Source organism: Sorex fumeus, unplaced genomic scaffold (genome assembly GCF_029834395.1).
Source record: "Sorex fumeus unplaced genomic scaffold, SorFum_2.1 ptg000009l, whole genome shotgun sequence".
NCBI lineage: Eukaryota > Metazoa > Chordata > Mammalia > Eulipotyphla > Soricidae > Sorex > Sorex fumeus.
In genome coordinates, this window is record NW_026606066.1 from 12,557,150 (window position 1) to 12,575,522 (window position 18,373).

Sequence of the window (18,373 nt, forward strand, 5' to 3'; positions counted from 1 at the left end):
TGTTTTCCAAAAGGGTGGATCCAGTCAGCATTCCCACCAGAAGTGAAGGAGGGTCCCTTTCTCGCCACATCCGCACCAACACAGGTTGCTTTTGTTCTTTTGAATGTGTGGCCCCTAAATTTTTTTTTAAAAAGATCAATGTTTTATCTATTTAATATTTTTTTGAAACCAAATTAACCAAACATTGATGTATCCTCTTTTGAGAATGGATTAAAAATATAATGGAGGAAGTGAGGGCTCTATTTGCAATATTTTACTACTTAAAAAAATCTGAAGAGAATGTATAAAAGTTTCTAATGGGTGTCACCATGGGTAGTGAGATGCAGTGCTATATAATTTTTTAAATTATAGTAACTATGTCATTTAAATTTGAGACGTTACTGGGCCCGCTCAAGCAAATCGACGATCAACGGGAGGGCCTTTTTAATTTACTAATTCAATAAAATAATTTTCATCTAATGAGAAAAAACTAACTGCAAAATGTATAATGTTGAGATTTTTATTTCTAAGGAGGTTCAGGCATATTTGTTAATTTAACAGACTATAAAAATGTGTGACATTTCCTTGTCCCAAGTCACCAGATATTTAATGTTCCCTTGTTCAAGAATCCTAGGCCAGGGAGAAGAATGCAGAACCTCTGTACAGTCCCAGCACCACAGGGTCAGAGCATCGCCACATCTTTGGGCACTAGAAGTGATAACACCAGCAGTGTTCCACAAGAACTGCTTGGAATCCCATACTAAAAAAAATGCTCAGAAAATTATAAAAAAGTTGTAGAAATGCAAACCAGCTTAGTATTTACATATAATTTAGCTTTAAATCCCTACCTTAAGTTTCATTTCTTGCTCAATTTTTATTTTCTAGGAAAGTAGCAATTGGCAATTGTTATGGATGAAACAAGGTTAGGGTAGCATGCTTACCTAGCAAAGCCAACACCACGGCTTGTACCACTGGAATCACGCAGTATCCTTGTAGATATAACTTGCCCAAATGGTTTGAGCATATTTTCAAGTTCTTGTTCATCCATGGATAGTGGCAAATTAGAAATATACAGATTGGTTGGATCTTGTTCCTGTTGCTAAAACAGAAAAAAGACCTCTGCATTAATTTTCATCATGCAGTGAAATATTTATGTGAACAAATATACTTTTATATTTAGCCATTTTCTATGCCCAGGACCTTTATGTCATTTCTTTATTTAGTTCTGCAGTATTGGCAACTAAACCCAGGGCCTCACACATAAAAGGTGAATGCTCTACTGCTGAGCTAGTCCTTGTTTGGTCCTTTTAAAGGAGGTCATAGAACTACAGATTACTTAGTGACCTTGTACAACTGAGAAGTGTCAGAGCTGAGCCAATCAGTGCAGGTCAGACATTACCCCACAGAGCCTGCTTAGCAAAGATGGAAGTATAACAGCTGGCAGGTACTGCTGAGTTGGAGAGGATGCCCTTATGGAATCACAAGCCTTAGCTGCTTGTAGCATCCCCCAAATAATCAACTCTTTTCCACTGCAATTTTCAGGCCTCCAGTTCATGCATAGGTGGCTATATATGTTCAGAGATAAGATCCAGATCCTGGACAAAGTCAGTCAATAGCCCCAATAGGGCTCCACTCAGCATTTCCTCTCTGCCCTATAACAGATTCCTTACTGCTGCTTCTGAGGTATGATCACCAATGGGAAAAGGAGAGCACCTAAAAGAAACAATATAAAAGAACCCTACATAAAATGATAAAGTCCGGGGAGAGTGGATTTTTAGGATCTCTGTTAAAACTGAACTTGAGTAGATAGGGAAGTAATTCTCCTACATTCTTGTTGATCCAGTGACGAGAAGGGATTGAGTTACTTGAGAAGGAAGAATCTTAGTCCTCATCCCAAACCCAGAAGCAGAATTTCAGTAAGATCTCCCAGGTGAATCCATACACATATAAAAGTTCCAGAAACAATAATTAGATCAGTTTCCACACACCTTTCCTAGTTTCATTTTTTATTTTTGGGCCACTCCCTACTGTGCTTAGTTAGGGATCACTCCTGATGGGGCTCAGGGACCAAATGGGGTGCCCTGGATTGAACCCAGGTCAGCTGCCTCTACCCATTGTAGTATCCCTCTAGTTCAAACATTCTTTTGTGGAGGTAAATAAGTTGAAACCAAAGACAACAACTAAATTTTCAGAACCAGAAACTACATAAGAGCATTGTGTTTAATTCTTCGGGAAAAAGTTCAGACAGCTGTACTATTTTTCTAAACAAGTCAAAATTTCACCTCTGTGACATTTGTTGTAAGCTGAGGTCTGACTTTCCTTGTTCTTACTAACCATGTATCTCTGCATATTGAACTACTCAATGATTTTTCCTTAAGAAGCACTATTAACAAAGACACTAATTGATATTTTAGTCCTAAGCAACACTCATAATTTACATTTTCAAAGCGCATAGCAGTTTACGACATACAGTGTGATGTGCATGCATGTTTCAATCTATACAAAGTCTCTACTAACAGATGTTATCTAGCATCATCTAAATCTGAAATGAGACTTCGTTTTTTATAATCAGCAAGTAAACAATGATCTTTTATGATACCCCTATTTGGTAACATTTAAAGCAATTTGGTGTTGTAGGGAATGGCTAATATTCTGATATACCAAAGACTGATAGTACCAAATTATACCAAATTCTGATAATACTAAAGACTGAGAAACTGAGCAAAAGAGGTCACATCTCTATGATTTCTTATTTCTAAAGAGAAAGTCAGAGGCACTTTGCCCAGTCACAATGGTATGGAGCAGAGACTCCCAGGATGTGTCACTGAGATTAAGTCTAAGAAACAATTATGGAATTTCCAATGTTCAAAATTGCTGGAGCTAAAAGTGGCAATCATCTCTGCTTTTAGTATAAATTAGATAAATTCAGTGTGGTACCAATGCTTATCTTTTGCTGACTAAAACTTACTATTGGAAATTACAATACTTTCTTTAATGTATAAAAATTAGAAAGTGACTTGTTTAATAAGTGCATGTCAAAATGAAAAAAAATAACATGGATTAAAAAGTGAAAAAAATAATGGACAAAATGTTTTAAGTATAGAGAAAAGCAAACTGTTTTAGGGATTAATGTTCTCAAATTCTTCTGTAGGAGGCTCACCGATGTTTTATTGCTGCTTTATTTGAATCACTTAATACCTCCACCAACTTGATTCAATTAATCACACAATTCCTTGACTGGCTTTCCTACTCTAACCTTCCAAGTTACCGAAACTTGCTTGTGTGTTAAAGATTATCTGTTCCTGCGGAAGTCTGCCCATAATAGGCCAGCGGTGAGGGGGCCCATTCTCTGATGGGGTACTGACTGCCTAATATTAGCCAAGTTACATTTATAGCCCTTATTGGACAGCCCATTCTCATAAAGAAACCTAGTCCAGTCTCATAAAGCAATCTGACTCCTGTCTTCCAGAAGCTTATCGTTAAGTAGGGGAGACAAAAACATATATTCCAAAGATGGGAAAGCTTATTTAGGAAGATTAAGGAGGACTTTTCAGAGGACAGGACAGTAATTGGTGTGGGAAATTATCCCTCTAACAGAAACCCAAGGTTGATTCCCTGGGAAAACAGTTTGGGTCTTATGAGCATGCAATGTGGGGCCAGGAAAAAGTAGAATAAAAGCAGTTTGGCTCTTTTGCTACTCTTGCCTAAGTTGAAGGCAACTTAGGCAAGAGTAGCAAAGGAGACTGTCATGACTTAAAGGTGCCTGTTGATGGGCTATGTGAAATATCTCATTGAATCTTGATCTGGATACTGTCTTTAATGTCCGTAAACAAGAACAATAACTCCCATGTTAAGAACCAGGGTAGGGGAGCAGTAGCACTGTAGCACTGTCCTCCCGTTGTTCATCAATTTGCTTGAGTGGGCACCAGTAACATCTCCACTGAGACTTGTTGTTACTGTTTTTTTTTCATATCAAATATGACATGGGGAGCTTGCCAGTCTCTGTCATGTGGGCAGGATACCGGTAGCTTGCCCGGATCTCTGAGAGGGCCAGAGGAATCAAACCCGGGTCGGCCATGTAGCAAGGCAAACGCCCCACCTGCTGTGCTATCACTCCAGTCCAGGGGAGCAGTACAGTATTAAATAAATGGTCTGGATGGTGAGCTCACTCATAGCTGCTCAGGTGACCCTAAAGTTCTGACAGACCATGTCTCATTTGTTTGTTGCATTCTCTACAACCAACGCCCCCACCCCCTTGTCATTGGAGGCTGAAAGTACCCAAACAACTGGTTTTATTGTGGCAAACTCCCACAAATTGGGCCTTGAACTCTCTTGAATCTGGAAGCAGATTATTTGAAAGGCTATTCAATATTATATTGTCATAGTCACTGCTCTCTAACCACTTTCACATAAGCAGTGTCAACAGCAACACTGCTTCCTGAAGAGCCTATGGGCAAAGGTTGAAATGGTCTAAGAGCTGCAAGCTATCCCTGAAATCTGTTTTGTGATCTTTAAACAACAACAACAAAACAACCTAAAAAAAGGTTCTGTGAATCTTAGAATCTACTCTCTACATACAAGCTTAGTACATTAAACTATTTCTAATATAGCACTGATATGCCAGGGCAGGGCAAGTGTTCTTCATCCTGTGATTTCATACCCTCTGGGAAATGCTACCCTCTAAGTACTGTAGTTAGAATATCATGAACTCAGGTATTAAGGCACTTACTTTGCATTTGGCTGTCTACGGTTAGACCCACAGATCCACATCACTGGGTATAGCACCACAGTGAAAGAAAATAAAAACCAAGATTGGTGGCTGGTGATGTGGTTCAGTGGTAAAGCACATGTTTGAGACATGGGTTTTGATCCTTGAAACCTCTGCCTGCTACCGCCGTTCCCCCCCCTCGTGCCGCTGCCTCCCCAACAAACAAGCAAACAAAACAAAGCTATGTGATGAACACTGGGAGATTTTAGAAACAGGAAGTGAGAAGGGTTGGAGGGATAGTGCAGTGATTAGGGTGCTTGATTTGCATATTGCCAATCTGGGTTTGATCCCTAGCATCCCATGGTCCTCAGAGCACTGCCAGGAGTGATTCCTGAGTGCACAGAAAGGAGTAAGTCCTGAGCACCACTGGGTGTGGCCCAAAATAATTTTTTAAAAAAGTTTAGGAGATAATTTGTCATAGAGGAAGTGTTTTTAATAGAGATGGTTAATGTAGGTAACTACTCTAAATCTTAGTTATTTCTATTAATATAAAATTTCAATTTACTTGAAAGTTTACCAATGAAAGGAAAAAAAAAGTGCAAAAACCTGAATTTGAAAATTGAACTCTTACCCATCCTCTGAAAATTAGTTGAGACAGAATAGACAAATACAGGTACTACACATTTAATGTGTTTCAATAGCAATAATCAAGTTAATGAAGTTTCTTCATTTGTGATGATGTTTAGAGCTAATCTTATTTATCTTTTGAATTGACCAAATTATCCTGCAAGCACTTCCTACAAAGTTACAGTAATTAAAAAAACAAAGCAAACACAAAACCAAGAAGCTGCTCCAAGCTGGCAGAATTAGCCCTAACAATATCTAATTCCCAAAGTGTCTATGAATTTTAATTATGTACACTCAGAGTGAATGGAACATAGAATACTTGTAGTATAAGCGGGGGTGGTTTCTGAATGAAGGTGATTTAGTCTCTTTAAAATAAGTGACAACCATAACTCTGTTTTACCTCATATGATGCTTATGTCTGAAAAAACAATGATTCTGTAAATTATGGGTGGCCAAACATAAAAATAGGGCCAATGGGTCTCTTTATATCCCTAGGCATGGAAAGGGTTCAATGGCTTCTCTAACAAGTAGAAAACTAGGTCCCAAATGGGCCTTGAGAGGGATAAATGGCTACTAATGTTCACTTGAGTAGAAAAGTGGGGCCTGGAGGTCCCCTGTGGTGTAAAGCACTCAGTCATCATCTGAAAGAAATTAACAAAAACCTCCCTGTGCGTGTGGAATGGTTCCTAAAATGCAAGAAAGGGACTTGGCAGGAAGACCAGACATCTGTTTTCTCTTGTACTGAATAGGTTCACCAACCAGCAGATAGCTGCTTATGGGCATGTGAATGCAAACTGATCAAAGTCGGTAGATCTCTGAGAGGATGAAGAATTAAATTCTTTCTCATTTGACTCCACTTGCCTATTTAATGGGGGTAGGGGAGCAAACCTAACACTAGCCAAATAATAATGTAGTGCTGACCCCCAGCAGGCCATCAGAGGTACTGCAGAAAGACCCAGGAAGTCCCTGTTGACACATCACCAGTGTGGATTTAATTTTATGCCATTTCAGCTCTTTATCTGGGTTTATTTTTCTTTTCACAGACTGAGTCCTTTACTTTGAAAGCATATATATCTTAGACACATGCCATGTTTAATAGGAATGGCCTCACACCTTTTGATAAGTTTCATCAGGGTATTTGATACAGCTGAATAAATAAATTTTGGGAAGGAGGGGTTTGGGATATTCCAGGCTTGGTGCTCTGGGGACCAAGCTATGCTGAGGATTCATCTGGGTTTGGCTGTATTCAAGGCAAATACCTTAATGCCTGCACTAAGTCTCTGGCTCTAAATATAACTTCTTTGTTTTTTGAGAAAGATATGAGTGGAAAGAAACAGAGAAATGTGTTTTTTAAAGTAAATATAGTCTTCTCGAGAGTGGAAATAGGAAAGCAAAGAAACAGGCAAGTAAGTAGAATACATGTTAAAGGGAGAACATGGGCTTGAAGAGCAAGCCCCTAAGTGTAGTTTTATTTAATGCATCATTCTCTGTATCTGTCAAAGTTGGTTGAAAGTTTTCCTCTCATTTAATTGGTATCTTTGATCATCCACAAAACAAACATTTAATATCTACCATATGACAGGTACCAAGTAAGGAACTAAAAATTAAAACATGAATAAGAAACAATTACTTTGTCTAATGCTCTCTATTTGCATTTCAAATATTTGTGGACTCTTTTTCAAACTGGTAGTCAATATGTGAAACAACATTATATTCTCCCTCATCCCTCAGATGCTCCTAATTCAATGCCCATAAAATTTTTCTCTGATTACTTAAGAAAGTAAGCCCTTAAAATAAGTGGTAATATAAATTTCAAAGTTCTTTTCACTAATCCCTAGAGGAAAGTAAAAAGTAATGGTTACTTATCACATAACTATTGACAGGTAAACCTAAACTTCTTTCAAAAAATGTCTTTATGTTAATCACTTTATCCAGAGAACATACAGGGGGTACATCAAATACTTGGTTTCATAGTATAGGAAAATGAACCCCATAGCATTTAAAATTTTGTAACCATTATGAAATAGTGCATTTATTAAAAAATCATTCAAGTCTCCAGGAAACCTTATAATTCTACAGAGACCCTAAGAAATTCATAAAGCACAGATTGTAGGCCTAATGCCAGCAACTGAGCCTATGGACAGTTCCTTCCTCTGAGAAAGGGATCATTTTTCCCTAGAAAACTGTCATAAGAAGGCCTTTAAACAGTGCTGATTTCAACCCACTGGAAAGCTGATATCAAAATGCACTGCCAACATGACATCCATCCCTGACTAAATGTACAGAAAAGACTTTTTCAAAATAAGATGCACTTACTATATGTTGCTGCTTAAATTAGAGGCATTAAAAAGATGTCCCAGTAAGAGCTCATAGGCAGCTCTAGATAAGGTATCTGCTTTTGAGCCAGGTTGCAAAATAGGACATTGCTTCAGCAGAGACCAGGAAACAAAGGAAGTCAGCACTCCCCCATTCTACAGTGAGAAACCAGACCACCTTAGAGACAGTCTACCTGGGAGCCAGCTGAGAAGTATAGGAAGCTTTGCTGACCACCCACCCTTTGTCTAAGTGATTGAGAATGAATATGAATGCAGACAGAATATTCTTAAGTACTGTGCCTTAATATACAGGGTGCTCCCTTATCATCATTAGTCAAGCTAGAGTCCACTGCAAGAGACCACTCAGGAAGCTTTACTGCTGTCTCCTAGGCCTGGTGTACAAATTCACATATAAGTCTAAAAGGCAAAATGCTGACTGAGGAACCTATATATGGGGTTGGAAAGTCACTACTTGCCCTCAGAAAGCTAGCAAACCCCACACTTGGTAGAACTGGTTCAGTTTGTGGGACGTCTTCCCATGAAGCCACTTTGAAGGGCAAGGAGGTTCCAGCAGAACAGGGCTGAGGGAGGGTCTTTGATAATCAGAAACTCAGGTTATAATCCTATGATTATGTTCTTTAGTTGCAGTAACTCTATGGGAAGATCAAGTGAGGGTGGTAGGAGGTGATCATGGTGGATTATCAGCACTCTCTAAACATTCCAAGAATGAAAGTTTACTTTTCTGTTTACTTTCTTGATTGGCCAGGTAAGAGGAAGAAAAATGAAATATATTCTTATCCTAATCTTAGCAATCTTGCTATTAGGTTAGAGCAAAGGGAAAGTTTTAATTATGATATTCAAATATTATTTAAAAATTCAAGTATATTTGAGCATCATGATAGTTAAGAGGTCACTTAAATTGCTGGCAGGAATAATATGTACTAATGTTAACAAAATCCCACTTCACAGTAGTTTAAGTAGAAAAATACATATTATCCATAAGCACAACCCTCTAACTAACAATTAAATATTAAGTTAACATATCTATATACATAGTCTCTGAGTCTTGGCCGTTGATGGGATTACACGGCGCCAGGACGAGAACAGTGCAGTCTTCTGCCCCCGCACCTGGCTGTTCCTCGCCGAGGCCCCAATGTCTTATAAGGACATCTTTTTATGACATCTTATTATCTCATTCCTACTTTGGACAAACTTGCAGGCTATCGAATGTAGCCTGCCCACAGGGCAGAGTCTGGCAAACTCCCCGTGGCGTACCAAATATGCCAAATACCAGTAACAATGATGGGTCTCATTCTCCTACAGAGCCTTGAATATAATCTCAGGGCTAGGATGAAAGAGACGTTACTGGGGCCTGCTCGAGGCAATCGACGAATAACAGGATGATGAAATGAATGAATGAAAATGAAATCTATACACATGTCTGTACACATGTAATGTTATGCTGAGACATAAGCTTTTTTAAAAATTCTTTTTATTTATTTATTTTTTCTTTTTGGGTCACACCCGGTGATGCTCAGCAGTTACTCCTGGCTCTGCACTCAGGAATTACTTCTGGTGGTGCTCGGGAGACCATATGGGATGCTGGGAATCGAACCGTGGTCGGCCGCATGCAAGGCAAACGCCCTACCTGCTGTGCTATAGCTCCAGTCCCTGAGACATAAACTTTTAAAACATAGTTTATTAGAGGTGAGAAGATAGTACAGAGCTTAGGGTATATGCGATTCTGGTTCAATTCTTTGCAGAAACCTAAGAAGCACAATATGCTTGGGTCCTGTGATATAATCAAATAACCTAGTTGGCTGAAATCACCAAGAATGGAGCCCCGGAGGACAACTTGGGAGTCCCCAATTTCCCCAAATTGCTTCCTCATTGTCAATTGTCACAAATATTATCTTGTAGGCCATAATTCCTCTCAAAACTATGGCCAAATTATGCAAGATACACATCTCTTTGCTTTTCAAAATCTACTGATGTTAGGTTCCTGACATTTCAATTTGGAATGGAACCTTGAGACTTTTCATATAAAAAATCTTGTTTTAAATACTGTGTTTACTTTGTTGTATATATATATGTAGAGTAGGTTGAAAATGTATTGGAAACTTGAGATACTTTGTCAGAAAAAAAGGGAAAATAAACAGAAAGACCCAAAGTGAAAGAGGCAGCAAAGGAACTTTTAGAAATTACAAGATCTGTCAGAAATTCATTATACCTGCCTTGGGTTCCATCCATGAAATTAGGAAATAGGGGCTTCACAGAATTTTTTTTTTTGCTTTTTGGGTCACACCCAGCGATGCACAGGGTTACTCCTGGTTCATGCATTCAGGAATTACTCCTGGCCGTGCTCGGGGGACCATATGGGATGCTGGGAATCGAACCCAGGTCAGGCCGCATGCAAGGCAAATGCCCTTCCTGCTGTGCTATCACTCCAGCCCCCACAGAATTGTTTTAATGACCACAGAGGACAAAAATATGAGTGTGTCTTAAAAGTTCTGCTTATAAAACTGTGTTATCTATTGTTTACAGAAAAAGATTAAATATTTCATATAACAGATATAGCATGGGTATTGAAAATTCACTCCAAGTATATTATAAACCTTATATCACTGTCTTTAAAACAATTGCATAGAAAATTGTTTTCTATAATGGACAGATCTGAAAATAATGCTGCTTAATATTTACAGTTTCTTTAATTTCTCTGGGATTCAAGGAAATCTAAAATACAGTGGCTTAGAGCACCTGCCTTAGAAGTATATAGCTGTGAGTTCAAATCTCTGATGTCTCATATGTACAGAATATGGACTAAGCCACTTTGTGATCTGTTGAATCATAATGAGCTGTATATAAGCACCTTAAAGAGGAATGTATCATCTCACTTTGTAGCAGCATCAATTACGCAATGGGAGGATTAAAAAAAATAAAATCTAAAATATGTCGAATTCATTGAAAAGTTTACAAATATTAAGCATCAACTTTAGAAAGGTAATATGTTGATTTTTTTTTCTACCATAGAAAATCTCCATCCTGCATCTATGTCTTTCGGTTGCCTTATGGTCTTAGCAGGTAACATATCACTTTACCCGAATCCTTTAACTTTAGCAAATCTTCTTTTCTTATGAAAACATAAATGCTTCTCCAGGAATCAGAATTAGCAGGGACTAGCACAAATTACTTTTCTTTGTACGTCAAGAAGCCAGATAGTTTAAAATTGTTGATTTATTGAAAAGAATATACAAAATATCAAACTACCAAGTTACAGGCAAAAAATATTTTCTATAGCAATTCAAGAACCTTAAATGGTGAAAAAAAGGGCATGTTATGAACTTAAGTGCACTATATATACTAGGTGTGATAAAACTTAAGCTCGTTCTTGAATAATAAAGGCTGGGTTATAAATATCAAATCAGTAATAATCTTGGGATGCTAAAAATTCATCAGAGACAAGTATCAAATCAAGACATTGCAGAACAATTAAATAGTAGATTTATGAACCACCAATGCCTAAATGGTGTCTGACTTGTACAGCAGCTGATGTTGCACTAAGCATGTTAAAGCACATCTATATGTTCAAGTATGTTTGATACATTGGGCTGGAGCGATAGCACAGCGGATAAAGCATTTGCCTTGCAAGCGGCCAATATGGCCCACCCGAGTTCGATTCCTCTGCCCCTCTCGGAGAGCCCGGCAAGCTACCGAGAGTATCTCGCCCACACGGCAAAGCCTGGCAAGCTACCTGTGATGTATTCGATATGCCAAACACAGTAACAACAAGTCTCACAATGGAGATGTTACTGGGCCCACTCGAGCAAATCAATGAACAATGGGAAGAACGTGACCGTTTGATACATTAATTAGTCCAAACTTATTTCCTGAAGTATTTGTAAAATCATTATTTTAAATGTTTTTAGGTCATACCAACTGGTGCTCAGAGGATCATGTAATACCAGGGAATAAACCAGGCCATACCGCCTGATCCCTACTATGCAAAGTATGGCAAGGCATGTAATCAAGTCCAGTGAGCTATCTCTGTGGCCCAAATTAATATTGGAGCACTGGCATACAAACATATCTTTAACCTGTGAATCCCTAACTACTATGATAAAATTGCATGCTCTTTCTCAATTTATGGGATAAAATAACCTGCCCTGTAAAATTTAACACATTTTCAAAAGTCCTCTTCACACATAAAATTATAAGGTACATTCTCTGGTAAAGTACATTTGAATGTGTAAGTATGAGCTATGTGCCCAGTAAGGTGGCTATGGGGTATAGAGGAGAATGTCACTGGTGACAGAAAAAGTCATGGGCTGGTTTAGAACCCACACTAGGGACACTAGACACAGTTCCTGGTTCTCAACTTACCTTTGCCATTTGAGCTTGAACCCCACTAGCCTTCAGGGCAGACACAGCTTTCTGAGCTGCTGCGGGACTGTCAAAGTCGACAAAACCGTAACCTGAAACGCAAAATACACACAGTTTTGGAATCATAATTTTATAGTCTGTAAAAAAAATAAAAGAATGGCTTCATTTGTTTTCTGCTGCAAGCCAGAAATGAAAACACCAATATCTTGAGAGCCATTGGGCTTTAAGAGCGGAAATGCAGCAGCCCTTTCCCCACCCTCTAACACGGGCAAGTCTCCTTTTGATGTAAAACAAAAAGAGAAAACCAACCCCCCTCTTTTCCAGATCTCCTTTTCAGGGGTACTGTAGTTATTGGAATGAGGGACAAAAACATCTAATTTCCAACCAAAGTTGGTATATCTGAATTACATCCCCTTGAAAAGCAAAAGAATCAGTCTGCAGATACCCAAAATAGCTAAATCAGCAATTCCTGCCTGCAGTCAAAAAAAAAAAAAAAAAAAGGGCAAACCAATACCCTACTAACGAGAGCCCACAGGCTCAAAGCTTATTTATCTGTAGCTTTGCAAATACTTTTTACAAGATGGTCATCTGTTTTCCTTGGCCATGGTAAATTAAGAGTAGGAAATTAGCAAGGGGGAGGAGATTGCATTGATACAAAACTAGCATATGGATGGTAGCTGGTAGTGAAAATTAATAAGCAATAAAAGAGAAAAATTATATAAAGAACAGTAATTATTCAGCATAAGATCAAACAGCCCCATAAATCTTAACTGATCCCATGAGCATCATTGCATTTAAATAGGCAATCACTGATTTTTCACTGTGATAATTCTTCAAGTTATTCAGAGACAGGCAAATTATATTTCTTTTCATAGTTCAAAAGATCAGGATACCAGACAAAAATACCAACAGAGGTTTCTCAGAAGCCTAATCTATTTTAAAATTAATTTACAATGAATAAGAATATTTTGGAACAAAATATTTGAAGGCTGCATAGGAGATCAGCCTCATCAATCATTTATTTATAGGTCTTATCAAGGATACCTAAACTTGGAAGTAGTTTAAAGATCTGTTAGCAAAATTAGTACCCAAAATATTACCTGGTCATAAAATTAAGTCATAATAAAAGAGAGTAGACTATGGATTACAAAAACAGATGTTTTAGGAGAGATACATGCTAGAGCTGAAGCAACTTCCTTACATTACTTGAGATTGGACTGAAATCAGCTTAAGTTGATTTAGACAATGGAAAAATGGCCAGGCTGGAAAGAAAAGAGTAGAAGTTGACCAAGGTAAAAGCAGAAAATGCTACTCAACTATCAGATAAAAAAATTAAGTTAAACCTACTTGAGTGTTTCTAAAAATCTGCTAATGCTAATATCCAACTTTCGACAGAGACAAATATAGGCACACACAAACTCTCATACATATTTCATTGAAAGAAATTTAAGCAGGTCCAAAATGACACCTAGTTAAACTGATATGATATAAAACCCACTGATGGGTATTTAAGTCTTTCCCAATTTCCATGCTCTGTCCCCGCCTCATCATGCTGCTGTCAACTTAATTATTGTATCGATTCTGATGTTATTCTAGTTATTACCCATTGAGGTATTATTAATATTGTTTGATATTTTCTTTTATGGGCTGGGCACAGCCAGAATACCATGTGTCATGCGGGAGATGGTGGGATGCAAGGCAAGAATGTCACCACCTATATTATCTCACTGGGCTCCTTTGTCTGTTATTTTCTTATTAAGTAAACTTCACAGTGGCTGCATTTTAGTTCACTGCTTACATCCTTTTCTGATCATTTCCTGCCACACAGTGATTTCATAAATCTTTGTTCAAAACAAATATATCTGGAAAGCAGGCAACATTGTGTTCTTCCAGCTTTTTCTATTGCCTTCTAGTAAAAAAAAGACCACATACACTTGAGTTATTCAAGTTGAGTCGGTTTCATCTTATAAACTGTGGAGAGTTATTTTTGAAGGTGGGGATTTCTAAATCACACAAATGTCCTCTCCTTGAATCCCTAGGATGATTCCTCTCAGATTGCAAGACCAGAAAGAATTAATCCTGTTATTCCTGCTTCCTGGATTTCCCCTGACTAAATCATGAAAATACCTATTTTTTTAAAAAATTTTACTTTAAATACTAGAAAACATAGGGCAATTTTATAGTAAACTCAGTTTCTCATGCTTCATTTAATTCCTTGATGTTCTTAATGCTTACCTGTGTCTATGTGCACATGCCCATATGTACATTCTAGTCTTATATACCACTCTGAGCATCAATAATCCATTAATCAGTGTTGAAATCAATTCTTTGGATGCTTTCGTCCCAAGTTGCCTTATATTCCTGACTTGGAAAGCATTTAAATACTTTATACTGGCTAATAAATGTTAAATAAAAAGCAGCTGAATCATAAATTTTTGATAACTGAAATACATGTTACTTAAAGCTTCTTTTTGTCTCCTAGGTAGAATGCCAAAATACATTCTGTGATCAAAATTTGTTCGATAACTTCAAGGTTTCCTAGTTTTTATGTATAAATTTCTGACTTGTTAAGTATAAAAAAATCAGTATACAATAAAAGCACTTTACCTTTAAACTAATGCTATATAATATCATATATCTGCACATCTCCTACCTATATATCTTAAGCTATTGATAACATTGGTAACAAACTATCTTTTTTATGTTGCATTATTTTTTTTGGGGGGGGGGCTGGAGCCATAGCACAGCAGGTAGGGCGTTTGCCTTACAAGTGGCCAACATGGCTGACCCAAGTTCTATTCCTCTGCCCCTCTCAGAGAGCCCAGCAAGCTACCGAGAGTATTTCGCTGACATGGCAAAGCCTGGCAAGCTACCTGTGACGTATTCGATATGCCAAACACAGTAACAATTGTTACAATGGAGACGTTACTGGGCCTGCTCAAGCAAATCGATGAACAACAGGAGGACAGTGACAGTGATTTTTATTTTTATTTTTTGGTTTTAGGGTCAAATCCAGCAATGCTCAGGGAACCCCATATGAGGTGCCGGGGACTGAACCAGGGTCGACCATGTGCAAGGCAAGCACTGTAAGCCAGTACTATTTATCTCTTCAGTACATGCCATATTGTATTATTTCTTCCCTTGTCATTTTATGTTTTTAAAACAAAACTCTCTCATTCTTAGTTCAAGAAGTTTACAAATCCCTTCTTGCTTACTCTGTCCTAACTCAACTGCACACCTGTTATCTACTAACAATCTGTAGCTGAGATGCCCATGTAGGTCCATGAGGCCTGAAAGGTATTATCATTGCTAAGGCATGTGAGGCAAGATGTCATGAAGCCACTCTAAGAGTTCATCTCCAGGTAACTTTGAAAATTATTCAAGATCAATTCTGAATGATCCGTACTCGTATTTCAGGGCTCCATAAATATCTCTTACCCATAATTTTTCCATATCACACTGAGCTTTTTCTGGCATTTTGGCTTCCCGAGAATAGGCTGGCACTGGAGAGTATGCAAATGGGAGGCCAGGACAGGGGTGTGGTGAAGAATTCAACCTGGGATGCCTCCAGGTTCTCTTCCTTACTTAACTAGGGCAGCCCTGCTTTTTCACACACCCATCTGCTGAGTTAAGATTTATTTGGGGGTGGGGAAGGTAGGCCAAGGCTATAAAACCACTTGCCTACTATAATTTTTCTCTTGTATAAAAGTAATATTAGAGATCAGCTTCCTGTCTTATGCCTTCAAGAGTCCACTTTTCTTTATAAAACCCAAAGATTTTTTTCCCCCCCTGTGTCTTTGCTTTCTCACATATGTTAAGAAAGACCAATCTTGGCAACTAAGTGTATATATTTTAGTCTACACTTTAATTCTCTCAGGCTTAATTCATTTAAAATATTTACTGAACACATTCCACATAAAGCTCTGCTTTACCAACTATCTCAGGGCAAAACTGCCTTAAATGTGCCATGTTGATTAAACATGGAGCTAGATATTTGTCACAATAGCTCCTTTAAATTTAGGAACTTTGAAGAGGAGACAGATACACAAAGAATCTCTTCAAGACTAGATTAAAGGAAATGGTGAGGCCCTACCATAGGGCTCATTTATGTTCTTTGCCTTTTTCAAACTGTGCAAAGCCATAGCCATCACCACTACTTGAAAAACTGGAGTCTAATTAATGAGGAGATTTGCTTTCTCTGCCTATTCCTGTCAACCTTATTTCAATTCCTGGGGTCAGTAGTTAGACTCAAAGTCAGCTGACCCCATTCTTCCCCTTTCCTAGAAATCACATGCCTATTGTTAAGATGCTAGATCATTAAAAGTCAGAGCCACAGAGCAGCACTGCTGCTACTGTAGACGCCTCTTCTTCCAGCTCATGGAGCTGGATGAGCTCATCCTAATTACACGGAAAACTGAAGGTCAGTGCATCAAATTAATGCAGCAGCATATTTCAAAGGGGCGTATGACCTCCCCTCCCTCTTACAATCTGGTCAGTGAAAACGGTTCTCTCCTCCCTGCTGCCAATATTGTCAACAGGCATTCAGCAGAGAACAATTGGGAGTATTGAAACATGTAATTGAGTACTGCTTAAAACTACTCTATTCTAATTAATAGAGCCAATTTGCACAATATGTAATCTTTTCAGTTCTTTAGTACAGCCCAATGGTCTTCAGTAAGCAGCTCTAATCTCCTCAGGCTCAGGAAAGAAAAGCTATTTTCTAACTCTACTTGCCTTTTAAAAGCAGGGGCTAAATGCCAACCAGTATTATGCATGTTAACTCTGCTGGCGTCAAATCTAGAATTCTGGCAAACTGCTGTTAAAGAGTTCCAGCCAAAATTCGACCAGGGACAAACGTTAGCAACATGCTGACATTGTGCAAGACAGAAACTGCAGTGACATGTACAATTTGGTTTTTACTAAAATGGAGGTAGTTTTGAAATCAAAGATGTGGTTCAAAAGTCCATTATTTGTCTAAAACTATGATTTAGCAAATATTCAAGGAAGGAAGGGTACCTTTGCATTTGTTTGTTGTCTTATCCAAAATTGCCTTTGTGGAGACGATTTTTCCGTATCTGAAGAAAAACAAAAATAAAGAGACAAAAGTTATCATCAAGATGACTCAATGAGCAACAACAGCTTAATAAATTCTTAGACAAGGATTTAACAATTCCTTGATCAGATATAACAATTCTCACATAAATTGATTTTTTATACTTAATAATTTTAATATTGGAGCTTTGTTATCTCATCAAGTTTAACTCTAGAATTTTATCAAGAGTTGTGTTTTGTCTATATTATAACAAAATTTTAAAAAATCTTTAAGAATAGTGTATAAATTCCAGAGAACAAACAGAATTTTCAAACATCTGCAAACTTCATACAATATGAAAATGTTCTTTACTAGAGAACAAGAAATGAGAATTCTAAACTCAAAAGTGAAAAAAAGGACTGACTAATTCTCTCTTTGAATTTTTGGATTATGGTTTGATGTTTAGCTTTGGGATAGCAGGTATTTACCTATCCCGGCACAGAATAAAATGGAATGTGGGTTCTATTTCAAATTAGTTTTTTTTTTACTGATACTATGTCTTCATGGTAAAATGCAAAACCAAATCCAACACCCAGGCTTATTAAAGGGAAAGTACTATGACCTATAGTCTTTGTGTAATAATAATTGAAGGAGAACTACATGCATTATGTATATCCATTTTTTTTCAGATACAACCTGATGATCTAGAGATCATCGCAGATGCCTGTGGGTATACATGTTTAACTCACTTGATAATACATTTAAAACAGATCTTTTCACCTAAAGTTTTGATAGCGTTTTATAAATATACTTATGAATGCCCCTTTTAACTCAGAAACAATAGTTATATATGTTAACCAACGTGTGCATACACATGTATAAGAAAAGGAATGTCACTGTCACTGTCCTCCCGTTGTTCATCAATTTGCTTGAGTGGGCCTAGTAATGTCTCCATAGTGAGACTTGTTGTTTGGCATATCAAATACATCATGGGTAGCTTGCCAGGCTTTGCCGTACGGGAGAGATACTCTTGGTAGCTTGCCGGGCTCTCCGAGAGGGGCAGAGGACTCGAACTCAGGCCGGCCATGTTGGCTGCTTGCAAGGCAAATGCCCTACTGTTGTGCTATCGCTCCAGCCCAAGAAAAGGACATTTAAGAATATTAAAATAATAAAGCCTTCAATATGTTGGTCCTTGGGGAAGGGAAGTGGGGAAGGTGAGGAGTGCTGAAATTATGTGCATGAGAAAACATCATTAACAGTATTATAAATTACAGAACCTCAATTTTAAAAGTTAAATATTAGACCCTCATAAAGTGTTATTTAGTTGGATTT

General features: G+C 37.9%; 1 protein-coding gene across 8 annotated transcripts in view; it reads right to left on the reverse strand.

Moving 5' to 3' along the window:
- Positions 1-18,373, reverse strand: part of RBMS1 (RNA binding motif single stranded interacting protein 1) — a 241,227-nt gene that overhangs the window by 31,694 nt on the left and 191,160 nt on the right. For all 8 annotated transcript variants that reach the window (XM_056110254.1, XM_056110256.1, XM_056110253.1 and 5 more), the window contains exons 3-5: positions 17,026-17,084; positions 12,010-12,101; positions 921-1,078 (exon numbers count right to left, since the gene is read on the reverse strand). In XM_056110254.1, coding sequence (XP_055966229.1) covers positions 921-1,078; positions 12,010-12,101; positions 17,026-17,084 — 309 coding nt within the window. The remainder of the gene's footprint in view (positions 1-920; positions 1,079-12,009; positions 12,102-17,025; positions 17,085-18,373) is intronic.